General features: G+C 35.4%; 3 protein-coding genes and 1 long non-coding RNA gene across 10 annotated transcripts in view; 2 read left to right on the forward strand and 2 right to left on the reverse strand.

Moving 5' to 3' along the window:
* Positions 1-27,891, forward strand: part of dpy19l1l (dpy-19-like 1, like (H. sapiens)) — a 754,017-nt gene that overhangs the window by 553,220 nt on the left and 172,906 nt on the right. The gene's annotated exons all lie outside the window — the stretch shown is intronic.
* Positions 1-27,891, forward strand: part of adam22 (ADAM metallopeptidase domain 22) — a 130,623-nt gene that overhangs the window by 63,174 nt on the left and 39,558 nt on the right. For 3 of the 5 annotated variants that reach the window (XM_087287689.1, XM_087287690.1, XM_087287693.1), the window contains exons 7-14: positions 12,289-12,358; positions 13,135-13,205; positions 14,299-14,373; positions 16,522-16,593; positions 18,296-18,462; positions 19,039-19,123; positions 20,806-20,890; positions 21,000-21,051. In XM_087287689.1, coding sequence (XP_087143815.1) covers positions 12,289-12,358; positions 13,135-13,205; positions 14,299-14,373; positions 16,522-16,593; positions 18,296-18,462; positions 19,039-19,123; positions 20,806-20,890; positions 21,000-21,051 — 677 coding nt within the window. Of the gene's footprint in view, positions 1-11,910; positions 11,967-12,288; positions 12,359-13,134; positions 13,206-14,298; positions 14,374-16,521; positions 16,594-18,295; positions 18,463-19,038; positions 19,124-20,805; positions 20,891-20,999; positions 21,052-27,891 lie in introns of those variants that run through there. The other 2 variants (XM_087287691.1, XM_087287692.1) reach the window with 1 other exon arrangement.
* Positions 5,987-11,858, reverse strand: cldn12 (claudin 12). 2 transcript variants are annotated; one of them, NM_131773.2, is given in 4 exon segments: positions 5,987-6,483; positions 6,566-9,149; positions 10,503-10,801; positions 11,697-11,857. In NM_131773.2, coding segments are annotated over 2 exon segments (1,026 nt in total). In that variant the 5' UTR covers positions 10,780-10,801; positions 11,697-11,857; the 3' UTR covers positions 5,987-6,483; positions 6,566-8,400.
* On the reverse strand, positions 19,039-27,653 carry LOC141378308 (uncharacterized). The gene is made up of 3 exons (XR_015512000.1): positions 27,076-27,653; positions 24,608-24,730; positions 19,039-20,266 (listed from the first exon to the last, which is right to left on the reverse strand). It is a non-coding gene; the product is annotated as an uncharacterized LOC141378308 (long non-coding RNA).

Consider the following 27,891-nt stretch of genomic DNA (forward strand, 5'->3'; position numbering starts at 1 on the left):
AGTGAACCGTGCTCTGGCACACCTCTTACAACCGTGCCAGGACCAGCCAACTAAACCGTGCCTGAGCCCAATTCAGAACACTCACACTTCTTAAACGATCCAGGAAATGGGCCTGGGCATGATTCGGACAGCATAATGTGAGTGTGCCCTTAGTGCGTCGACACATGGCACTCCAGTGTTTACGGCAACCCGAGTTTGATTATCGCCTCAAGGTCCTATGCCAATCCTTCCCCTCTCTCCTCTCCCCACACTTTCCTGTATATACAGTACTCTACTGTCCTATCAATTAAAGGTGAAAAAAAATAAATTGAGTAGACAAGAAGAAACCGAAAGAAAATAAGGATTATTAGTTTTTTTGTTCACTCAACTTCAGGCATTTCAGTTCTGCCGACAAAAAATGTTCAGTTGGCACAAATTAAAAAGTTTTGTTACAGAGTAGTTCACCTCTCCAGAAAACTAATAATCTTCTGTTAACCCAACTAAAAGGTTTTTGTATAACTGACAAATAAGTTTAGGTCAGTGCAGTTGATGCTTTCAAAAGTTGAGTGAACAAGAAAAAGCGAAAGCAAATAAGGATTATGTTTTTGTTGTTGTTGTTGTTGTTGTTGTACTGGCTTAATTTTTACAGTGAACCTACAGTTAAAACCAGAAGTTTACATACACTCTAAAAAAGGATTTTTTTTATGTCTGATGGTAAATCATAATAATGTTTACTATTTTAGATCCATTAGGATTACCTACATGATTTACATTTGCTACATGCCAGAATAATGAGAGAATTTTTTATTAATTTCTAGACAGTCAAAGGTTTACATACATTTCCTTGGTATTTTTTTTAGCTTTGCTTTGAAACTGTATAACTTTGGTCAAATGTTTTGGGTATCCTTCCACAAGCTACTCACAATAGTTTAAAGGAATTTTTGTCCATTCCTCCTGATAGAACTGGTGTAACTGAGTCAGATTTGAGGACTGTCTTGCTTGCACAAGCCTTTTCAACTCTGCTCACAAATTTTCTATAGGACTGAGTTCAGGGCTTTGTGATGGCCACTCCAAAACATTCACTCTGTTGTCTATAAAGCACATTTTAACCAATTTGGCAGTATGCTTAGGGTCATGGTCTGTTTGAAAGACCCATTTGTGGCCAAGTTTTAATTTCCTGGCTGATGTCTTGAGATGTTGTTTCAGTATTTCTACATAATGTTCTTTCTTCATGATGCCATCTATGCTGTGAAGTGGACCAGTCCCTCCTGCAGCAAAACAGCCACACAACATGATGCTGCCGCCCCCATACTTCACAGTTGGGATGGTGTTCCTAGGCTTGTAAGCTTTCCCCTTTGTCCATAATGTAACACTGGTTATGGCCAAACAGTTCAATCTTAGTTCCATCAGATCACAGGACATGTCTCCAAAAATTATTCTTTCCCCAGTGTAATTTAGCAAATTGTAATCTGGCTTTGTTGATGATTCTGGCTTGTTGGTTTTCCCATGTTGTCACACAAGGAAGCAGTGTGTTTGAGTTTTTCCTTAAATACTATTCTACAGTTGTGCCTCCAATTAACACAAATGTTGTCAATTAGCCAATCAGAAACTTCCAAAACCTTGACACCATCATCTGAGCTTTTTCAGAGGCATAATAATTGTGTGTAAACTTGACTTACAAGAAAAGTTATAACAATTTCTCAAAAAATCTCTCTCTCATTATTCTGCTATTATGCATAACAGAAACAAATTTGATAATCCTAAATTACCTAAAAGAAAAAAAGTTTAATCACACTAACATCTGACTTTTTTTAAAAATGGTCATGTGCCTTTTTATATCCTGCATGTAAACTTCTGGTTTCAACTGTATATTGAGTCTAATATCACCGGTTACTAATTTCCCTCCTAGTTAGGAAGCAGTTCATTTTTTTTCAGTCCTCAGTCACCCTTCTCTCTGTGCTGATGTGTGAAACGAGTTTCACCTTCTGCCTGTTCTCGTGTAATGCTTCATCTCATGAGCATCTCGCCCTTAGAAATGACTCAGTTTCTGCATGCTGATGGTTTTGTCATGTTTCATATCGTCAAACCCTATAACCTTGCGTTTTGGCAACCTCAGCAACAGGGCCGTTTTCTGATCTGATTCATTTAGACGCATTCACAAAGCAGAGGGACAGTATCGTCCTGTTCACCATATGGCACATGCAACTGTCATCCGCCTCACACTACAGCGGGGAAGATGAAAGCGTGTCCCTCTTTGGCCTCTGTGGTGTCTCTCACTGCTGGATGCTGCTCAAAGCTCTCAGCACATGCAGAGTCTTTGCCTCTTAACACACCTAAAGTCAACAAGAAATCAAAGAGGATGCTTTAAATGCCATGTTCATGATTAAGGACATAACCATTGAACATGAACAGTGATTCATTGGTTTACAAAGAAAGATGTTAATTATTGCGAATTTTTGTCAAAAAGTTTCAACTCAGAAATAACTATCCTGTTCAACTGATGTTGGTTTAAGATTTGAAACATATAATAATTAATTAACAAACCAAATATTTATATATGACCAACAATTGTATTAATATAAAAATATATACCAAATAACTACTATATTTAATAGAATAGTTTGTCAAATTTTGACACGGTGAAAAAAATAAACGATGATATAATTTATTAATGATAAAGGATAATAATAAAATAATTTATAATTTTATAATAATAATAATAATAATAGTAACAAATGTAGGGGCCATCACGGTAGTGCAGTGGGTAGCACTATTGCCTCACAGCAAGAAGGTAGCTGGTTCGAGCCTCGGCTGGTCAGTTGGCATTTCTATCATTACATACATAATTACATAATATTATTATGTATTATTATGTAATTACATAAGTATTATTGGATAAAAGTTATTAATAATTTATAATAATAAAGGATAATAATGGAATTCTAAAACTATTATTGATAAATATGAGTCAATATTTATGATTATATTTAGTAAGATGAAGAAGTACAATAATAATAATAATAATAATAATAATAATAATAATAATAATAATAATAACATATGTAGGATTATAGACCATATTTCATTTATTTATTTACACCTCCATTCATAAAATGTGTTTTTAAATTGTAAACGTAAAATGTAAACTTTTTTAACAAAAAAGGATAATAATAAAAGGGTAAAATTATTATTAATAAATGTAAGTCTATATGTATTATTACTATTATTATTAATATTAACAACAACAACAACAATAATAATAATAATAATAATAGTAATAATAATAATAATAATAATAATAATAATAATAATAATAGTAATAATAATAATAATAATAATAATAATAATAATAATAATAATAATAATGATAATGGAATTATAAAATTATGATGATTGTATCCTAAAAAAATGTATTGTGCCACAATTGTTTTCAGCACTGATGATAATAATTATATTAATCGCCATGAATTTCTGAAGTATAATTAATGCTGGAAATTCAGTTTTATCTTATTATCTTAATTCAGCTTTAATCATCACTGGAATAAATTATATTTCAAAATATAAATTTAAATAAGGAACATTTGTTTAATAATAATGAAGGATAATAATATATTAATATCTGTTATGCATTGAGATGCTTTTAATTGCCCAATTTTCATTTACATTCATTTACAAACATTTCAAAATTAAATAATAAATAAATTACATTTTCCAATTTGCTTGACTAAATGGATTCGATTTCCACTTCTAGTTCCACTCGAACAGGAAATCAAACATTTTCTTCCACAATCATCATCATCATCCCCTACTAAAACGGGACTGTGTATTTTTAAAGGGAAAGTTGTTCCTTTTTTTCTGTATTTTCCGCTCAGTGGACAGTCTGTCTGATAGTGTTGGGGATGGGGGATCATCACAGGCTCCCCACCCCCTCAACATCCTTAACACACTTTCCAAAAAAAAAGAAAGTGTGCCATCCCCCAACCTGCTTTCTATTCATGATCTCGTCCCCAGGAGAACACACACACACACACACACACACACACACACACACACACACACACACACACGCACACACACACACACACACACACACACACACACACACCCTCCTCTGCTCCAATACAGAAAACCCCATCTTATTTTAAGCCAATACATCTGAGAGGCCATCTGCGTTATATGGCTAATCCTCCACAAAGTGCCGCCTCTCATACGTGCGTGTGTGTGTATTTGGGGGGCGGAGTGGAATAGCCTTCATAGAAATGAGGTCTGTGTCTCCCTCGTCTTTCTTATCTAGCGCACTCAGATTCCCTGTTGGCTCTTAGTACAGGAGTGTGTCGGTCAGCTGGTATAGAGTATGGCAATAGCAATGGTGGCAGAGTGAGGGGTTTATTATCACCACAGTGAACTTAATGCATGCTTGTTATATGCTCAGCAGCGATTGTCGTCTAAATGTTGCAGCAGAAATGAAGGCATTATCCCAATTCTATTTCATAGCCCCTATGCCTTCCCCTTGGACCTTGAGTGTGAATGGCGCATGGATGAATGCATTTAAATTAGGGCTACACAATATTTTGTTTTCGCATGGATATCGCGGTGTGCGCATCTACAATAGTCACATTTGCAATGTCATGTTGGGATTATAATTAACCAGGAGAAAAAAATATTTTTGCGGCTTGCTCAAACTCCTTATTTAAAATGGGCTGAACAACACAACTCTTGAGATTTTTCAGAGACAACTTAATTGTTTTATGTTCAATACATTTAAATTTGTTACGGTAACTTGTTCGATTTGTGTTGAGACAACATGGATGAATTGTATGGAACCCTGCAGTTTTTACAGAGCAGTACACGTGAGTCATTGTGAATTTTGAACCGTGATCAAGGTTTTAACTTGGATGTGTTTTAAGCTGCAGTAGGTGATTTTCTTCAGACCTTTTTGCTGTTGTGCTGGTTAAAGGTCTCTTCACATTCCAATAGTAATGATTAAAGTAAATGATCTAAATGTGTTTATGTATTTTTATATTCTGGGAATAAAACAAAAAAAAAAAAATTCATCCAATTAAATATTGGCAAGCCGATAATTCCCATAATTCTGATAATTAGCCCAAACTGTCTGTCAGCAAATGCTTAATCAACAAACCCAGGACATTTTTGAGTATACTCAACTTAAATCGAGTCAAGTGAATTGGGTTGAAAGTTGAGTCAACTTAAAAATGAACTGAAGTTTGTTGCTTTCAAATTTTAAGTTGTCAACTACGTTTTTTTTTACAATACTGAAAAAGTGTTCCTGCCTTAAATTTACAAGTCATTTCAACATGGATCAATTAAACAGTCTTAAAACTTCATTTAAACCTGATAAACCTACTACATTAGTATCAAAAACTTCATGATTTTTTTAATCACATCATTTTACAGTGAAATGTTGATAACATAAATGCATTTCAGTTTTTTTATAGGCAGCTGACAGTCTTGTTATTTTTTAAGTAAATTTCATTTCTACACACAAAACTGCTTAGTGGATGTATTTTTATTTTCTCTGCAAACCCTAGAGATGTTGTGGCTGGAAGGAAATCCTGTGTAAAACATATGCTGGAATAGTTGGGGGTTCATTCCACTGTGGTGACACCTGATAAATAAGGGACTAACCGAAGGAAAATGAAGGAAACCTTGAAATAGTTGTGCAGGAAAATCCCAGTTGATCAGCAGTTTCTGAAATACTCAGAGCCTGACTGGCACCAGTAAACATACCTTTTTCATTCACTTACATCACCTTTCTTCCACATTATGATTTAAACTTCAGAAGATAATCTTGAACGTCTGCGTGCCCATGACTGACTGAATACATTTGTGTTAACAAGCAGTTGAATTATTGTACCTAATAAAGTGTCCTGATATTATGAAAGCCAGTCATTACAAAAATAGAGAACTCTACAAATATTTACCTTGAGGAAACAAAACACCAAGTGACAGTTCCATGCATCTCAACAAATCACAGCAGAACATCTCATTCAATAAACTGCACTTTAATAAAAAAAACAAAGACATTAGTAAACTACACAGTGATTAAAATTAACATTTTGCTGCAGAGCTTTGCAGAAACAGGCAAACTGAAATAGATATGTGCAATATTCAATAGGCGAAGATCAAGTTTAAGACATTAGCGTGTTTTCCTCAATTCAGCTAAGAAACTAACAGTAAACAAACACATTAATGGAGCATTCATTATTCAAATGCCGAGTTGCACAATGATGAATACGCTGGTGACACCTTTAAAACACAACAACAACAATAAGATAACATTAACATTTATAAGAAAACAATGGAATGCAACGCAGTGTTTAGTTAATGGCTTGTTGATGTAAGGCTCATTATAAAGGATTAAATTAATAAGTGGAAGTACAGTTCTGGAAACAAGAGTTAAGCTGCACAAAGGCATCAGGCAGAGATGATTCTTCCATGTATATATAAAAAACCTCTACTAGGTGTTCGTTTAACATTGTGACAGTTTTAAACCAACAACAACAACAAAATAAGTCAAAGAAAAATCATTGATAAAACTCAGTCCTTCAAATATAGATATGTAAAATCTGCGTAAAACCCCATGAAAACATGATGTACAGATATTAGAGCAATAAACCAACATATTCACTAAGCTTAAAAAAAGAAAACGTCCAACTTCATGGCACTGAGAATAATACCGTTTCAGCAGTCAGTGTTACATCTCTTTCTAATATTTACTGTAATAGTCACATTTAGATATTAGCAGAAATATTCGCTTAAAGGTTAAAACAGTGCTTAAAATCAACTTTATATTCAGTGTTTCTACTGACATTTAAAAGCAGAGTAACAACACGAAACATGAGTATGAATTAAGTGAAGTCACCTTGACATACTCAGTTAAATTATTAACAAGTTTGTTTTGCTTGTGTTTTATGAATGAAACTATTATAAAGCGAGATGCACAACTTCAGCTAGTGTTACTGCTTTCATGACCTTTTTTCCCTTTTTGGCCATTTTAGTGCTAAGAATTAAGAGGCATCTGCGACATCCACTGAATAAAGGCGTATCTTTAACCATTTACATAACTTCAAATTCACCATGAGAGTTGTACTCTAATTTCTAATTATGATCAGATTTCTTAGCAGACCAGAATGTCACTAGTGTGCTCTTCTTCTGCTGCTGTAGCTCATCTGCTTCAAGGTTTGATGTGTTCATAGTTGCTCCCCTGAAGACTTTAGTTGTAGTAAGAGGTTATTTGAGACAACATCACCTTTCTATCTGCTCAAATCGCTTTTCGGGTTGTTTTTTTTCCCTTTTTTGGCCATTTTCAGTGCCAAGAATTAAGAGGCATTGGTGACATCAACTGAATAAAGGCTTATTTTTCAATTTTACAATTTACATGACTTCAAATTTACCATCATAGTTGTTCTCTAATTTCTAATTATGACCTTTGTAATTGGAGGGCATTTCGCCTTACTACGCCTCAAAGCAAAAAATAATCAGTGAGTGGAAGGCTGGATTGGGCCTAAGTGTTAACAGAAGATTGTAAAATGGTTGCCTGATCTGATATCGAGTTTTGTTGAATTCATGTCAATTGGAGCATCAGTTTTCCTAGCAGACAGGAGTGTCACCAGAGTGCTCTTCTTCTGCTGCTGCTGTAGCTCATCTACTTCAAGGTTTGCCGTGTTCAGAGTTGCTCTCCTGCAGACTTTAATCGTAATAAGAGGTTATTTGAGAAAATGTCACCTTTTTATCTGCTCAAACAATTTTTTTGATCGATTTTTCCTTTTTTGGCCATTTTCAGTACTAAGAATTAAGAGGCACCGGCGACATCAACTGAATAAAGTCTAATCTTTTAATTGAATCTTTTACATGACTTCAAATTTACCATCGGAGTTGTTCTCTAATTTCTAATTATGACCTTTTTGATTCGATAAATACGGCCCTTTCGCTTACTGATTCTCTTTTGCTTGGAGGGGCAAGAGTAAGTGGAAGGGTTTAAGAGGTAGAACTGAAATGGGCCTAAGATGTATCAGAATAGCCAACCTTCCTACAATTTTCTGTCATAGTTTTGTTGAGCTCATGTCAATGGGAACCTCAGTTTTCTTAGCAGACAGGAGTGTCACCAGTTTGCTCTTCTTCTTCTGCAGTAGCTCATCTGCTTCAAGGTGTTCAGAGTTGCTTTACTGCAGACTTTAGTTGTAATACGAGGTTATATGAGAATGTCACCTTTCTATCTGCTCAAATCACTTTTCTGATAGTTCTGGCCATTTTTAGTCCTAAGAATTAGAGGCGACATTAACCAAATGAAGGCTGTTCTTTCTAATTAACCATTTACATGACTTTAAATTTACCATCAGAGTTGTTGTCTAATTTCTAAATATGACCTTTTTAATTTGAAATATCCTTAGACAGCCAATCTCAATCTGTGAGGACAGGAATGTCAATCTCAATCCCTGACGTTCGGGAGCGTGTCGAATATCGGTGTCCGGCGTACCTCTGTGATGGCGCGTAGCTTTGTGATGGAGCATATCCCTGAGAAGGAGCGTAGCTTTGTGAGGGGGCATAACTATAAACCTGCGAGGCTCCAACTTCTGAGCCATAACCATCTGGCACAGACATCTGTGGCATGTAGACGTGGGGGGGCATAGGCTGTGTGGGTGCAGGTTGAGGGTAACCCTGCATTGGGACAAAAGCAGGGGCGTCCAAAACAGCTGGAGGGAAACTCTGGGGCGCGTACGTCACGGGAGTAGGCAAACCGTTGGTCATGAGAGGCTGCGCAGAGAGGCTTTGGGTCATCGTGGGCACTTCAGGAAGAGGCAGCCAGAAAGGCGAAGGCAGTTTTTTACACATACAATACCACATGAACATCAGCAGAGCAGCCAGGATTAGACCACCAGCACTTCCGATGGCCACATACACCCCAAACTCAACAGCAAATAAATGATCGTAGCGCTCATTTAGGTGACGGGTGTGGAAGAGGAACCAGACGGAGGGTGGCATGGCGATCGCTCCACCTAGAAACAGAAGCATCCCAGCTACTAGATGGCAGCCTGAGCTGTTGACCAAGCAGCGAGAGTTCTTGATGTCGTCAGGGGTTTTGGAGCAGCAAGCAGTTTTACACATGCCAGTAAGGCAGAGCAGAAGAGCCAAGCTGGAAAACAGCAGACCTGTGCAGGGGAAGTTGTTGACGTCAGCATTAAAGATTCAACTTAAAGCACTGCAAATTACAAAGCAAACTCAGGATTCTGCTAAATAAATGGAATTTAATGTACGATAAGTAATGTGGGAGAATTTGCCAAAATCAAAAGATAAAAAAAAAAGATTCAAAAGTAAAAAAGACTAGAAATAAAAAATATAAATAATATTTATACTTGAAAATATGATAAACAATAGCTATAGAATTATTTATGTACGGTGCAAATGAGTACACCTAATTTTAAAAATGAATATTTTATCCATTTCTCAGTGAATATGGGTAATATATATTGATGCATTTGAACAAAACTGATTTATTAAACTGAAACTGATTTATTAAACAGATATATTTATTGAAATAGTATTTTAGGCACAGAACATCTTTAGAAATGAAAAGATAATTATTTCAATTTATGCAAAATATTGCAAAAGAAATTACAAACTACAACATTTCAACAAAATTGTATGTTTTTTGTTTCTCTTGATTCTTGAAAATTGTATTTAATATTTTTTCCTAACATATAAATTTGGGCAACTAATTTTTTAACCATTGTTGTAAGTTATTTTGTTAGATTGGCTCCAGATTTGGCTTCAGTACTGACTATTCTAATGTATATGCACAAATATAATATTGGAAAGCATCCTATAGAAAATATTAATTAAACTGAGAGAATTGTGGGGGGTGTACTCATACAGTATATGTTGAGCGTTGGATGTATTACAACAGAAGTCAGTATTAACAATACCAATAATCTATTAAGTAAATCAGAGGAGTCTATTTGTATTATAAAGTTTATTATCTTGTAACTGAAAAAGATTAAGCTGTAATTAAATAAATATTTCCAGATTTCTCATAAAAATACAATCAAACCATTAAAAGAAAATGTAAAAAATGAGTTGAATTCATGAATAAAATTAAATGGATAAGTGTGTGTGAATATTAAATAACTAAATGACCGCTATGTAAGTATGAATATTTAATTTGAAAAACAAAATATTGTCAGAAATGCACAAATTCAGAAGTTAATTAAAAAATAAGAAATATTAAAAAAGTTAAACTTAACTTGAAAATATTATGATAGAGAAATGTACAAAACGTACAGCATTAACAATAATAGTCTATTAATATAAGTAAATCAGATGGGTATGTTTGTATTTTATTATTTTGAAAATGACATTTTTTTAAGCTGTAATTAAATCATTATTTTCAGATTGCTTATAAAAATACAAATAAACCATTCCAATAAAATGTTCTAAAAGCAGCTAAATTATTTTTTAATGGTAATAGTTTGGACAATCCATATAAACACATCATGAGCACCTACCAGTAGGTAAACAGAATTGCAGCAATCTGAGGTCCAACTGGTCTACTTTTGCGTACCAGTCTGAGTCAAAGTAATAGCAGCCTGAAGAGCCATCCCGCCGTACACACTTGGTCCACAGGCCATCGTATACAGTCACATTTTTGGCATTACGGTTGAAGGTAAGCAGGCGCATGGTTCTCCACTGAGGAATGAGTGTAGCAACGGTCAAACCACCGACCGACAGCATCGCAATGACAAAGGCGAACGCATTAGTGGCGTGAATGTCACGACAAGACATGGCTGAAGTCAGCAAATGATACCTTAAGGGGAAAAGAAAGGACAATTTTAGGCAAGGTTAAAAAGAAACAAAGCTGCATGTATTGTCAAATATCTAAGATGCCTTTAACTACTTAACTGTTATACATAGTATTTATGTTGTATTGCAAAATGCATTTGTTGTCATTTAGATAGTATACAGTAAAGATTAGGGGCAGGTTATTTGGGTAGGTTTGACAGTTGGTTGTATACATATAGAGATTAATTATAGCTATAATCACATGTAAATATTCAAAGACAATGCAATCGTATGAATCTACAAAAGTACACTGTATCAAATGATTTATGTATTGTTAGTTATATAGTACTTGAAATTTAATTATACAGTGTGTCTTTAAAGTTTGGATAAAAACCGAAAGATTGCATATTAATGCATAGAAATATGAAAGGTGTACTGGAAATATTGCAGTAATGTCCACTTAATTACAAGGATAATAAAGTCATTGCACTGCTTAAATATCGAGTGTAGAGAGCATCTATGTAATGTAGAATAAATGCCATTGTGTTTGTGTACAATAGACATATGTAGTGGGGTGCATGCGTGTACAGTATCTCTGAATAGCCTTCACAACAATAATGCCAAACAATCGCATCTCTGTCAAGAGTTGTTATCTTTATCAGAGACATTACTCATATTTAATTGAACGTTTCTGTATATCATGAACTGGTTATAAGTGGTTAAGTTTACGGTTTGTTTCCAGGCTAGAGGTGGTTTGATTATATTTAACGTTATTCAAGAGAGGGCTGAAGCGCTAACTAGCTAATCTCGGCTAACGGCTAACATTGAAACAACCTGTTGCGCTTTAGTTTCATTCGAAGGGAGACTAATAAATCAGAAACGAAATAACTAAAGACCGATATATCACATGCTGTACGTACCTGATTAATGTCGAGCGTTTAATGAATGTTTAGGTGATGTAGCAGTCATTTTCTCACTTAAATCGGTGGTTTTTTTGTCGTTGGGTTCCACCGTGTTGTATGAACACTCTTCTTCGGGAGCGCGCACAACACACTGACCGCAGGCGCGGCAGTACGTCACTTGCGCGATCACGTATGTTTGTCGCATAAAAACGTAACGTAAACAAACCTGAAAGGCGGAATGTTTTGTGTAGTGTAAATCAAATTGGGTCTTGGCGCCTTTAACAAACGGTAGTCAACAGGTTTATCTTCTATTTCATTTGTTTTCACAAATTGTCCAGCTTACTTTCTTCACTACAAGCTAGCTGTCACACTTGTGAATGCCTCTGAGAGTGGTTAATATTAGAAACACATAACTGTCTTTGATACAGTTTTTTTTTTATATAATATAGAACACGAAACATATCTATAATTATTGCATTGTGAACATTTAAACACGTTTTTTTATTAAATGTCATGTTTCTTATATAGTTTGAACAATGTGTCTCACCAAGTTTTATGTAGGCGTATCTGACACATAATCATGTAATTCTCTCTCATTCTTTCTCTGTAGGAGGAGGTCCATGTGCACATGGTTTATCAGTCTCATAGTTTGGACACTTCAGAAGATTTCATTTCTCCAGGTATGTTCAGGTTTAAATCATTATATATACAGCATGTTTACAAAGTCCGATTTACAGTATGCACAGACAATCTACTTGCAACAAGGAGAAAAAAAAAACGTTTATTTAATGCTATTATGAGTATTCGCTGCACAGTAAAAAGCAGTTACTTTACAAAGTGAGTAAACCCATTGCTCTATAGGTGACAAGTTGATTTTACTTAAAAATGTATAGTATTTCTGTTGCAACTTAGAACTATTAAGTTCCCTTAACTTAATTTTATAACTATGCACACATTTAATTTACTTAATCTTGTAAGGCAGTGTGTATTAATTTTCTTTAAGTAAAGTCAACTAATCACATTTTACTGTGTACACAAAAATAGTTTTTGCTGCATGTTCAAACTACATATTTAAAATGAGCTAAAAGGCACAATTCTTGGGATTCTTTTGAGACAATATAATTGTTTTATGTTTGATCCACTTAAAATTATTAACTAAATCAATTTGTATTGGGACAACATGAATGAATTGGATGGAACCCTTCATTTTTTTTTACAGTTTACAATGCTAAACACTGAACGACAGTTACTAAATTATAAATTAATAAATAAAACTATTTTAAAATATGTATTTTAATTATAGGTATGCTTAAATTATGGTAAGTCCAGCCCTGCAAGTATACACTACAATTCAGGCCCATGAGTGGTAAATAATAGTGCAGAATAAGTCGGTTTTATTTTGCGCACACACACTATATTCAGTTCTCCTTACTAATATTTTAGTTTTTTTTTACAGTTCATCTGGCAGAGTCACTTTTTGAAAACCCTCCATTGTTCAGTGCCGCCCACCGGAGAAAAAAGAGACAGGTGTGTGTGTATACAGTCTTAAAACAATCATAGCTCATGGTATGCACATGTATCTGTTAAGTTTTGACTATGAGACGGGATTGCAGTGCTGCTGTAAGTGCTACTCCAGATCTCTGTTTCTTCTGTGTCTTTCTTTTCCTCTCCATCTCCCCTCTTCTCATGAAATATTTAGAGCAGTGCTGTGGACACTTTATGGCACTAATGTATAGATCAGCTTTTTCCTCTGCAGTAAGCATGTTATGCATGCCGCAGCATGATATGAAACATATTCATCACTAGGTTTGGTTCTAAATTAGAATGATCGCTGTTCCAGATAATATTATAATACAATTAGGTGATATTCAGTTCTGTCTCTCTGAAGCATCTGCAGTCTTTTAATGATGTTTGAAAGAATGCTATAATCAAATTAAAATAAAATGTGTGGTAAATGTATCAGCGCTAATTTAAACTTAACTGTTGTCAAGCACATTTAAATCATGAGATTAAAAAATATATTTATAATAACAATTAAATAATAATAATAATAATAATAATAATAATAATAAAAATGGTAATTGTGACTTGTTATGTCACATTCCTGAGTCAGTATCTTGAAATTCAGATTTTTTTATAATTAAAAATAATTCTAATATTTTTACTAGGGCTACACAGTATATCGTTTCAGCATCAATATCTCAATGTGATCATTCGCTATAGTCACATCGAGAGCATACACAATGTTGAGTCTGGATTATAATTAATAATTTCCAGGTTTTTAAAGCCATTTGACTGTATGAGGATTTTAAAAGCTTAATGTATGTTAGACAGAGTGTGTTGAATCTCTTTTTTATTTTCCAGTTCAGACCATACCTTATTGTTAATTAAAACTTACTATTACTATTATTGAATGAGCTAATTATTACTTAACACAGTTTGCATATTCTTCGTATCTTCTTCAAAACTGTATGAAGAATCATTCATGGAAAAGGATTCCATAATTGGAGTTAGATCCAGAATCATTAAATCCCTTTTGAATGCCATTCCTTATTATATCAGAACTCATACAAGCCTTCAAATGACAGGAAAATGATGCACTGTTAAATTCCTCACACAGATATCACGAAATCCACGGAGTGTTGAAGATGAGACCAAGTATGTAGAGCTGATGGTCATAAATGATCATTTGATGGTAAGATGAGTGACAGTCCATTATTGACCTAAGTGTTAAAGGGACAGTTCACCTAAAACTGAAAATGATCATCATTTACTCACCCTTCAGATGTCACAGACCTTAATGAGTTTCTTTCTTCTGTTGAACACAAAACAAAGTGCCTTTAAGGCAAGTCATTTCACTCGACAGCCATCTTTGAAACGCCTCTCGGACAGTATGCTCGGGCAATCTATCTGAATGGGAAAACATAAAATTCTCTAAAACTGTTTGTCAAGCTTATTATTACATATTTGGAATCACCAATAATATTAAACAAAGTAACATGGTTTGCGCTACATTCCTTCTTCCATGGCGGGGCGCCACACCAAGACTCATCCCGCCATAGCTACATTACAGCTTATCATTCAAAACATTGTCATTTTTTTACATAGCGGGTTAAAATCGCACCAAAACGTATTAAAAGGTAAGTGAATTATAACAGCGCAAACTTTCTTGTAGTAGTCGTAGTTGTGCTGTGCGTTATTTGTTTAATCCTTTGAGGTGACATGCTGACTGACAGGGGTGTGTGAGGCCAGCAAACACGACGTAGCTTTCAGTTAAGATGAACACAGTTTCAATAATTATGCTCTATAGATAAAGGTCTAGGGCTCTGCATACAATGACAATTATCTTGCTGGAGTTTATATCTGTTTCACTTTACTTCAGGATGCATTAATGCCGCTCTGTAGGTCTATTGGAGACATTCATTAATATTCCTAGCAAATCTAATAAATGTTATAGACATACTTGTTACGTAAATGCACTAAATTGCATTTCAGCAGTGTTTATTTCAGAGAGCATAAGAAAATCTGCACTTGAGCTGGGTGTATTTAAGGGGGCGTGCACGAACAGAGTAAATCAGCACGCAAGCAATGAGATTCACATGCTTGTATTACATAAATGCGATCTCGACTTGTCATACTGCGCTCACAACATTTGTCATTGAAATAACACCATTGGTAGTCAGTAGATTGGTGTAAAGGGCCTGCCGCCACAGCTGGAAAAAATCCTAGAAGAAACACTGACATAAGTTTAATTTTCAAACGTTAGAATCAAACAAAATCAGCATTTTTTCAGGTTGCCCTAGCTAATGCGCTTGCACACTTGAAAGGAATGAGATCACGTCACCAACCTTATTTATGGCTGTGTTGGACATTATCCTCTGAGTAATGCTTCGTCTGATCGTGCTGGTCTTCAAATGTATTCCACAACCTGCTCTTGATGGCGAATCTCCTCCAGAAATGACAGCGACTCTTTGTTTACAAGTTTGTGGGCATTTGAGTAGTTGTTGCTGTAATGTGATGTGCGTTTGACAGTATAGACTGTACCTCGCGTTTGTTTCATACAGATTACAAAAGCAAAAAAAAAAAAAATTTTTGTATTTAATGATGACTAGTTCATTTAATTTTAAGCTTTATTGTGATATATATTTATTATGTCTGTGAAGCAAGTATTCACTGAGATTCCAGTATGTTTGTTGACCACAAAAACGTAAAAGCACACATCTGGTCCAAGCTTCTCCCCCGGAGAAACGTTAGTCTATAGCAGGGGTGTCATACTCAATTCCTGGAGGGCCGATGCCCTGCACAGTTTAGTTCCAACCCTGCTCCAACACACTTACCTGTAGGTTTCAAACAAGCCTGAAGGACTCAATTAGTTTGATCAGGTGTGTTTAATTAGGGTTGGAACTAAACTGTGCAGAGCTGCGGCCCTTTTGGAACTGAGTTTGACACCTGTGGTCTATAGTGATCGATGATTGGCTCCTATACTAGTAGGCGGGGCTTCGTTCGCCAGAGCATTACACTTTTCCCCATTCAAAACTATATGAGTGACATGTCTTGTGTATTTTACAGTCTTTCGACAAAAGGAGATTTTGTGAAAAATGCTGAAAGCCTGTAACTATTGATTTCCATAGTACTTGTTTTTTCTACTTTATAAATCAATGTCTACAGGTTTCTAACACTCTTTAAAATATCTTCTTTTGTATTTAACAAAAACTCGTAAAAGTTTGAAACCACTCGAGTGTGAGTAAATAATAAATACATTTTCACTTTTGGGTGAATTTTTTATATAAGATTTTTGTCTTTATGCCTGCAATTTGTTCACATTATTATGCATTTTCTCCAGTACAAGAAACATCGGCTTTCCGTTGGACAAACAAACAACTACGCCAAATCTGTTGTTAATATGGCTGATCTGGTAAGTAGCTCACACATTATCATATACTATAATTCAATATGTACTCTACCTGACAAAAGTCTTGTTGTCCATCACAGTTGTAAGATCAAAAAATAATAACTTGACTTGTAGTTGATCATTTGGAAAAGAGGTAGAAGATAGATTTTTCCAGTGAATCATCTGTTGAACTGGATTCTAATCATCACAAATACTGCAGAAGACCTATTGGAACCTGCATAGACCCAATATTCTCAAAAAAGTCAGTCATGTTTGGTAAAGGAAAAACCATAGTTTTGGGTTTACATTCAGTATGAGGGCATGCTGGAGAACTGCAGAGTGGATGGCAACATCAACAGCTTGAGGTATCAAGACATTTGTGCTGTCCATTACATAACAAATCAAAGGAGAGGGCAAATTCTTCTGCAGGACAGCGCTCCTTCTCATACTTCAGCCTCCACATCAAAGTTCCTGAAAGCAAAGATCAAGGTGCTCCAGGATTGGCCAACCCAGTCACCAGAAATGAACATTATTGAGCATGTCTGGGGTAAGCTGAAGAAGGAGGCGTTGAAGATGAATCCAAAGTATCTTGATGAACTCTGGGAGTCCTGCATGAACACTGTCTTTGCCAGATGACTTTATTAATAAGTTATTTGAGTCATTGCAGAGATGTATGGATGCAGTCCTCCAAGCTGATGGGAGTCATACACAATATTGATTCTTTTTCCTCTGCAACATGACTTTATATTCTATGTTGTATATTTTTTCTGTTCAGTGACAAGACTTATGTCTAAGCAAATTCAGATATTACTGTCCTAATTATTTATTCATTCATTTTCTTGTCGGCTTAGTCCCTTTATTAATCGGGGTCACCACAGCGGAAATGAACTGCCAACTTATTCAGCACATTTTTACATAGCGGATGCCCTTCCAGCCGCAACCCATCTCTGAGAAACATTTACACACACTCATACACTATGGACAATATAGCCTACCCAATTCACCTGTACCGTATGTCTTTGGTTTGTGGGGGAATCCGGAGCACTCGGAGGAAACCCCACGCGAACACAGGAAAAACAAGCAAACTCCACACAGAAATGCCAACTGAGCCGAGGTTCAAACCAGGAGAGCCAGCGACCTTCTTGCTGTGAGGCGATAGCACTACTTACTGCGCCACTGCTCTGTCCTAATTAAATAGTTCAAAATTAAGGAATGATCATATTTTATTTTGGTAAAATGAGCATAATCTAGAAGCCTTTGCCTTTCATATAAGCCACTTCTGATACCAAATGATCAACTAGAAGTGAAGTTATTATTTGTTGATTCTAAAACTTTGATAGACAACAAGACTTTTGTCAGGTAGTCTTTTGTTTTACATGCATTGATAGTATTATAAATGCAGAAGTCTGTTTCTCATCCGTATCTCAAGACAAATAGACTCTCTGCAGTCTGCCATCAATTCATGAGCTGTTTTATCGGCTTGTTTGTCAGTCTGTCTGCCCGCCCATGACAGCCACATAAACCTCCCTCCATCGTTCTGTCTCTGTGAAAGACATTTGGCATTTGGCTTCTTCAGCCTCTTGTACGATGTGTCAAAATGAGCTCCAGAATAAACAACAAAAACACATTCATCATTCTGCAGGCGTCACATGTGTTCTTTAGGGGTTAGGACTGCATGAAAGAAATCCGCCTGTTGTTAATAAACACTTTCTGTTTGTATCTTTAGTATTTCAAGGAGCAACTCAACACTAGGATTGTCTTGGTTGCCATGGAAACGTGGGCAGCGGACAACAGGTTTAACATCAACGACGACCCCATGGTGACCTTACGGGAGTTTATGAAGTACAGGAGAGACTTTATTAAAGAAAAATGTGACTCCGTTCATCTTTTTTCGTAAGTTACAAACAAAGTAGGGTCGTCACGATACTAGAAATTGTTATTAATCGTTACTGAAATTTTTAAAAACGTCCATTTGCCGATAACATTTGAGCGTTGTGTTTAAAGGCTCAACAGAAATTGGCCGTGAAGGTCATTAGTTGATTGAACTCACCTCTGTTTACTGAGTGTACACACAGATACAGCAACGCTGAAGCTTTTCAAAGTCACTTCGATCAGCTGGTTTGTCTATAAGCTGACATACGAATGATCTGATGATGAATCGTGGCTTTAAGTGTCGCTATATCTGTTGTTACAAGCAGTAAACAGCGGTGAGTTTGGTGAACTGATGACCTTCACGGCCAATTACAGTCATTTCTGTTGAGCCTGTAAACACAATGGCAAATCAGCACAGTTTAAGAACGTGCTCAGTAGCGCTTAAATGTTCACGGGAAACAGACGTTTTTAAAATTTAAGTACCGATTGGTATCGAATTCCAGTATTGTAACAACTCTAAAATATAGCACACAAATGTGCAGCAGCTTTATGATAGTTTGAAAAGGTGTTTCTGATGAACTTTCTGTCTGCTTCCAGGGGCAACCGTTTCCATAGCAACTGGGGCGGAGCCTCATATATGGGTGGAGTCTGTTCTCTCACTAAAGGAGGCGGAGTCAATGAGGTTTGTGATTGTAGAAAACAGTTTTAACAAGGCATGTAACAGATCACGGGTTGATCCATGATTCGTATGGATTACAACCCACGATGTGGAACACACGTGACTCACGGATTAATAATTTTTTTTTTACTTGAAGATTAATCCTAAATTTGTAACGATCACAGAGACATCGCCTCTCGCATCATTCAAATCACATGTATAAAGGACAGTTAAAGTATGGATATGTATTTATAAAGCATTTAGGCTTTCCTCTAGAATATAATGATAACGGAAGAAGTTATGGTAGTTTATTCGGGATGTGCTGGGTTTCTTAGGTTATTAAAGATGTTTTCTGTCACTACTTGTTTAGTTTGCATTAAAGCACTCAGCGAAAGCTGCACAAATAATCATTAAAAGATCAGGATCTCAACACCCACACAACATAAATTATAGATGATGGTGATTTGCATATGTTTATTAATCATTCGAATTGCTGCATTCAAGTCTGTGTTTGAAAAACTCAAAAATCTAGAAAGAGATTCAGGCTGTTTCTCAACTTCAAGAACGCAGAGAACAGACTTGCGGTCTTGAGAAGACCAGTCTTCCCGGTCACCTAGGAAGATCAAACTCAGGTGACCGCGAGAACAGACAACGCATCCTGTGAGAAATTAAATGCTGCATTTTTCCTGATGGTCACATGATCTTCAAGCATTGTTAACAAAAAAATTGTTTAAACATTACAGCAGTCATACAACAATTTGTTGTTTTTTCCCATTTTCAATATATATATAAGTGCACAAAGACCTTACGAATATACTTGCACAATACAAATAAAACATATTTTAACATGAATTTCAGAATTCTTCAAGTGTTTATGCCTTCATAAAGATTTTCATGGTAATGTTCATATTCACAGTCTCACTTTAGGTAACTCCTGAGATAAATAGGTTGTATCTCTGAACTTTAATAATAAAGCTATTTAAAATGATGTGCTTCCCACCTCCTTTATTCAGTCGCAATAACTTCTGGGACTTATAGAGGGAGTTCAGTGCTCAAGTCTGCATCGATGCGTCCTTGATACCAAGAACACATCCACGAACTTTCACCATCCTCCGTTCTTGCAGTCTTGAGTTTTGGAACTGAACTTTGATGGTTGAGGATGGGGTTCTACAAGAACACAAGATTGCTAAAGAACGCAGTCTTTAGTCTTTTGAGTTGATTAAGAAGTTACAAACAGTCAAACAACACGGAATTACTGGGGTAAAAGTTTATAGTTTAGATAAAACCACTGATGTTTATGTTAAAGATTAAAATTACCATCATATGAATTTAACTTGATGTTTAAAAATGAAAGTTTTAGGCAGCAAATTACATTATTTTACCAATAGGTATTGAATATTTTACCATTTATTTTTATTTAGCTGATTACTACTTCATTTTATTTTTGATAAAAGTACAGGTTGTAAGTTCTGTTTGTTAAAACCAAAAGTTTCTTGAAGTGCTGTTTATGTAATAGATGGAAAGCAAATGACATTTGTTTCCGCCCCTTTTTGACTGATCCGAAAAATGGTCCGATCCGTGACTAAAAAAACCATAATGTGATCCAAACCGTGAGATTTGTGATCCATTACATCACTGCTTTTAACTGAATGAAATGATTCTTTTTGTCAGTCTCTAAGCTTTGATCTGTTTGTTTTAATTATTAGTATGGAAAGGAAATGGCCATAACTCTCGCTCAGTCACTGGGACAAAACATTGGCATCTTTTCTGATAAGAAACGCATTTTAAATGGTGAGTGCTCTTGTTTGTTATTATGACTGTAATCCTTTTAACATGTGTACTTTGGCTCATGCATACAGACTCTCACATTTTGTCACTGTAATTTGTCTTTCCCACACAGGGGAGTGCAAGTGTGAAGATAAATGGTCTGGTTGCATAATGGATGATGTTGGGTAAGTTTCTAATAAAGCAGATTTCCCAGATCTCCTAACACGCAAACACACTCATAGATAAGTATTAGTCTTGAAATACGTATTAGTCTTACTCAAACCGCCTGTCATGCTTTGTGCCGAGTCTGTGCTCCTGTGGTATGATGCTTAAGTAACATTAAGTCAAATCTAGTCAAAGTAACAGTGATTGAAATGTGTGCCCTTTCCTGATCCATAACACTTTCTGTTACATTAGACGTGGTTAACTAGCAGCTAGCGGGTTGCTGAGATCAATTTATATATTCAAGTCCACTGGGTGGCAGTACACAACATTTTGGCACCTCAATTCATCTGTGTCAGTGCTTACTCATGTAGTATCCTGTTTTTATTTTCACTGGAGCCTCACAGACTGTTCAAAGGTGGGAAATCAGCATTGCAATCTGTGAAGGTGAATCTCACAAAACTGTCCACCAAAAAACATATTTTGATTCACATTTCACATAGAAATATTATATATTTATATACGGTTAAAGACTCAATTATTAGTCCTCCTCTGAATTTTTTCTTCCAATCATTACCCGAGTGCTGTTTAACATTTTCAACACATTTCTATTATTTCAATATTTTTATTGATTTTACAATAGTATTACATTTTCCCACAGCACACATATTGAACAACATATTAACACAGTACATACATAGCAACAAACATACTCACATGCCCCATAAAAAACAGGGCGGAAAAGAAAGAGAGTAAGAAAGAAGGAAAGAAAGAAAGATAGAAAGATAGAAAGAAAGAAAGAATTGGGAAATTGAGGATAAACTTTTACTTAGGATACAGTAACCTAAAAAAAGATAAAAAAGGCTGCCAACCCTCATAAATCTTTTTGTTGAGCCTCTGATGGTGTATGTAAGGTGTTTGCGTTTAAAACGTGATACCACATTTAATATCTAGTGTTTGTGGGATTGTGGGTTTGGTTTTTTCACTTGAGAAGAATCAAGCATTTGGCCATAAATAAAGATAATGAAGCTAATAGGTGCATTTCTGCTGCTACTGCGCCAAAACGTGCACCAAAAATCCATATCTTTGTTACATATACAGTTGAAATCAGAATTAGCCCCCTGTTTATTTTTATCCCCTATTTTTGTTTAACAGAGAGATTTTTCAACACATTTCTGAACATAATAGTTTTAATAAATCATTTCTAATAACTGATTTATTTTTATCTTTGCCCTGATGACAGTAAATAATATTTGACTAGATATTTTTCTATACAGCTTAAAGTGACATTTAAAGGCTTAACTAGGTTAATTAGTTTAACTAGGCAGGTTAGAGTAATAAGGCAAGTTATTGTATAACCATGGTTTGTTCTGTAGACCATTGAAAAAATATAGCTTAAAGGGGCTAATAATTTTGACATTAAAATGTTTTAAAATAATGAAAAACTGCTTTTATTCTAGCCGAAATAAAACAAATAAGACTTTCTCCAGAATAAAAAAACATTATCAGACATACTGTAAAAAAATTCCTTGCCCTGTTAAACATCATTTGGGAAACATTAAAAAATAAATAAATCAATAAATAAAAAATTAAGGGCATCCACAGAACATATCCCTCACATCTGATGGCTGCTGGATCAGATGAATCTGACCCTGGATACGTTTTTGCCAGCTTGCTCCTAGATAGGTGAAGCCTATGAAGCACCTTGAACTATAGAATTTGTTGAATTTTCCTTGCTAAATTTTCGATTTGGAATTTCCCCCAACCGTTGCATAGCCCGGGGTATCAGAGTGAGCACTGAGTCCTACTTGGCCCTACCCTGATCCAATTCAACACATTTTTACACATAATAATTTTAATAACTAGTTTATTTAGTCTTTTGCCATGATGACTGCACATAATATTTTACCAGTTATTTGCAAGTAACTAGTTTCCAGCTTACAGTGCATTTAAAGGCTTAACTAAGTTTGGCTAATTGGGAAAGTTAAACGAAAGTCAAAAACGAAAATCAAACACGGAGAGTGTCAAAAACCCTTTTGTATGAGGAACTACATTCTTCCGCCGTTCATTCACATCTGCAGCTGACCGTCAGAACAGCAGAAGCCGTCGCTTTAAAACACGTCACTTAAGAGCTAGTATTTGAATGATTCTCTACTGTAATGTCTAAAGTGATGACAAAACAAGTTATTTTGCTCACATTTTAAGATTATAAGGCTGAACGGCTTGAAATGCCACCTGTCTACAGAGATTTCCCAGTATTTCTCTGTTGCAATCGGGAAATTAAAAACAACAATAATTTACCCAGAAAAAGCCAAACCAAAGCAAACACTAGCAGATTATATGGTATAAATACAGCACTACAACATACAAAAAAGAGAGATTGACTTAGAATGCCACTTACCTGTTTTATAATGATTTGATTAGCTGTAATTTAAAACAACATGAAAAGAAAATGCTGAGTTTTTCTCCTTTGAGGGCTTATTATGCGGTCTCTTTCGCCATCTTGTGGCGCAACCATCTTTGCTCTGCTCGGCTTGACAGCCTAGTGGCTGGCGATCTACGAAATCATAAATACTTATAAAATAGGCACTATCCTTATAACAAAACTGCATAGTCGCAATCTAAACAACTACATTCTCACCTAAAAAGCCCTCAAAATACACTATGTTGTCCAACTGTTGCAGTATTTGTCAAACTGTAGTGAGTCTATTGATCTGCTGTCTCTCTATGTGGGAGGAGTAATACACAAGCATGAAGAGGCTGCATGAGTGCTGTTATTGCAGAATATCACACGGCTATCATCAGCCAATCAGATTCGAGAACCTAACAGAACTGTTGTATAAATATATCATCAATATTTCAGAGGAAGGCTAATACTGTTGTGTTCAACTGTGTGTGTGTGTGTGTGTGTGTATATATATATATATATATATATATATATATATATATATATATATATATATATATATATATATATACACACACACACACACACACACACATATATATATATATACATATATACTACTTATAGTAGTGTATGATGTAGTGACTTTAGTTTTAATTTGTAGATTATGCTGCCTTAAATATTTATTTCCATTACTGTAAAATGGTTATAACAGAAAAAATATTATATAAATGTTACGGTTTTCTTTATGCCAGTTTTCCCCCTTTTTGATTGGAGCTAAATCAATAATTTTTGTGAGATTAAACTATGAACTCCTGTGCAAAATCGAAACATGATATTCTCAAAATGTCACGAGAAAGTGTTATCGATCCTTTAAGTCCAATTTTCTCTGTTTGACTCTCCACTGTTGACATTTCACATGTGGACATTGACATTTCACTGTTCATGATTCAGATTCATCCGGTATCCAAATATTCACAAACAGTGTTGATCTAAATAATCCTATTAACAGTACTAGCATAATAATTATCATTTATTCCTAAAGCAGTCAGAAATGTTCACAGTGGTCGTGTGGGAAATGATCAGATTCTTGTGATGCAATATAGGTGTTTGTTCATGTCAAAGTGTGCGTCTGTGTGTGTTGGTTTGTCTTTATCCGTGTGTTTTAATACCTTTTGCGTTTCCCCTTGATCCCGAATGGGACAGCAGGTGAGCAGACGCTTGGCTGTGTCATGCTACTCGCTTGTGTCCTTCTGAATAGCCAGCTGCTGAGTTACTTCAGCTCCTCACTCCATCTAAAAGCATTATGGCCTCAATTTTACTCGGACAAGAGAGAGATTTGGGGGGAAGTGCATTGTGTTGGAACACTCTGCAGTTTCCTATGTGCTCTCTTTAACTTTTGTACGGGTTTTCAATTCGGTCAACAGCTCATAGTGGGACATGTTTTGTTAAGAGGGGATTTTTGGCTCCTCTATGTTTAATGGGGTCATATCATGTATTTTTAGCATCGTATTGTCATTGATAATATTAGCTAAGTTATTAATCTGAGAAGACTCTAATATCTGCTGCAAAGATCTAGGAAGTTTTTGAGGATACAATCAGGTTCAATACCTATATTTACATTAACACCATTAGTTAACCATAATAATGATAATAATAATAATAATAATAATAATAATAATATAATAAAGATTTCACAACAAGCTGTAGTGCTGTTTAATGATAAATTCAGACTTACAAAAAAGTATGTTTATATATATATATATATATTTAACTCATCAGAGTTTAAGTGTTTAAAGCTTTACAGGCTATGTGATAGACTTTTATTAATAAAGTTATGTATATTTGGAGCTTTGGTGTTGCCACCTTTCAAATATTGAAATGTTGTTTTTTTACATTTATAATAAAATATTTAAATATAACATAAAATTAAATATAAATATCAATCTATAAAGGCGTCACAGTGGCGCAGTGGGTAGTGCTGTCGCCTCACAACAAGAAGGTCGCTGGTTTGAGCATCAGCTCAGTCAGTTGGCATTTCTGTGTGGAGTTTGCATGTTCTCCCTGTGTTCACATGGGTTTCCTCTGGGTGCTCCAAAGACATGCACTATAGGTGATTTGAATAAACTAAGTGTATGTGTACTGTATGTGTGGGTGTGAATGCAAGAGTGTATGGGTGTTTCCCATTACTCGGTTGTGGCTGGAAGGGCATCCACTGCGTAAAACATATGCTGGATAAGTTGGCGGTTCATTCCACTGTGGTGACCGCTGATTAATAAAGGGACTAAGCCGAAAATAAAATGAATGAATGAATATCAATCTATATGTAAATATATGTATTTTATTATACACTTTATCATACATTTATATGCATATAAAAAATACAGAATTGCACATGTATTATGTAAATAAACTTTAATCTTGTATAAGATTAGTCACAATCAGTGTTGGGGAAAGTTACTTTTGAATGTAATGCGTTGAATAGTTGAGTTACTTTTTATGGTAAGTAATGCGTTACATTACTTTTGAGTTACTCTTGTGTTACTTTTTATTACCTTTACTAAGGCTTGATCTATTTCAGAACTATCTTTTACTTTTTTTATTAATTACAGGAGCTCTGCAATCAACAACACACTCTATAACCTTTATATACCTTTAAAAACCCATTACTTTAGGATAATGTTATCTGAGAATGTCCTGACCCCAGAGCTCTACATGCTGTATATATAGATTAATGAAAGTTTAAAGAAATGTCTTTACTACTTTTGTACAAATTGTCTTAATTAAAAACAATTTTCCATTGAGACAATGCCCTTTTCTTTTTCTTCGATGTGTTCAAAATAATGAACACATTCCCTCATTGACTGCATGATTCATTGCGACTACATTTAAATTATTTTTTTTAAAGCTAATTAATTAAACTAAAAAGTAACTCACATTACATTTTCAAAAAAGTAACTCAAATATTATTACTTAATATTTAAAAGTAATGGGTTTCTTTACTCGTTAGTTAAAAAAGTAATATTATTATGTAGCTCGCGTTACTTGTAATGCGTTACCCCCAACACTGGTCACAATCAATCGCTAAACAGCACTAACTACTGCAGCTGTTGCATAGCTCAAAAGAATTATGTTTGTAAAGTGTGGGACTTACCGAAATGTTTACAATGTCTCATTTATATTAAAAGATGAAAGAAATGTGTATTGTCTGTGATATGAGCCCATTAAACAGTTTCAAACTGTCTGCAGTCATTCACACTCAAACGAACAGAACGATCATGATTTCATGCTAATGCCAAATGTCATAAAGCCTGCGTGAGACACACACAAACCTCCAAACTCGAAACGCTTTTATCGTACTTTCAGAATTATCTGGAAAAAAAGCTAAAGTTTGTCATCTGACGATGTATAATGGCTTACTGACAGGACGTTAGCTGAAATTCACACCAGCACTCCCAGTGTGTGTTCACCCTCCGTCTTGCTGTGTGCTTAGCTTCTCAAATAAGACTTCTTCTCTTCAAAAGCAATGTTTCTGAGCACATTTATTAGTTATTATCTATTTTAATGAATGCAAACATCTCCACAACTTCACCTTTGACCCTTGAAATTCACAAACTGAGAGAAAAAGTGTTGTACTCACCATACCACAAGCTGTGCTTTCTCACTATCAGGAGAATGTGGGACTATTCGGACAAAAAGTCCAAACTTCTGAGTATGAGAAAGATGCATATGTGTCGTTGGGTTTTGTTTGATAAATCCATCATTTCCCTGAAAGCTACAGCACACTCTCATGTTATTAACACCAATGTCAATGGCCTTTCAGACAGACGCGCTCATGTTGATCTGTCTCTCCATTGATGGATGTTTTTTAGAGTTTTATTTTCTCCGTGCAGCCTGCATGTCCGTTCTGATCCACTAACTCCAGTGTTAAAATGGCAGGATGTTTTGTGTTCTCTGTTTCCCTTTAAGTTTGTCTTCCTGCTGTTAACAATCCTGTGAAAATGTCTGCAAACACTTTAAAATTAATTACCCATGCTCAAGCAGGTAAGACAAGGTGCCCTGATATTCCAGGAACACACTCAGCGTCTGGTAAACGAAGAGTAACCACTCGTACGTGGCATAATGTGAGAGATATGCACTTATTGATTCTCAGCCTGCGGTTAAGGCTTCCTGAAACTGTGTTGTTGCAGATTGTCACAGATTGGAATTGTGCTTACTGCTTGGGAATGATCTCCTCGGGATATTGAGGGCTACGACCTGGCTGATACACGCTGATACTGGGCAATTTGTGCGCACTGCCACACCTCTGAGTTTACAAGTGGAAGAACTGTGATTTGCATTGGACGGGAGGGTGTAGTGCAGGGGTGTCAAACTCATTTTAGCTCAGGAGCCACATGGAGAAAAATCAATAGCCAAGCGGTCCGGAGCAGTAAAATCATGGTATATATAACTTAAA

Source organism: Danio rerio, chromosome 16 (assembly GCF_052040795.2).
Source record: "Danio rerio strain M-AB ecotype USA chromosome 16, GRCz13ab, whole genome shotgun sequence".
Lineage (NCBI taxonomy): Eukaryota > Metazoa > Chordata > Actinopteri > Cypriniformes > Danionidae > Danio > Danio rerio.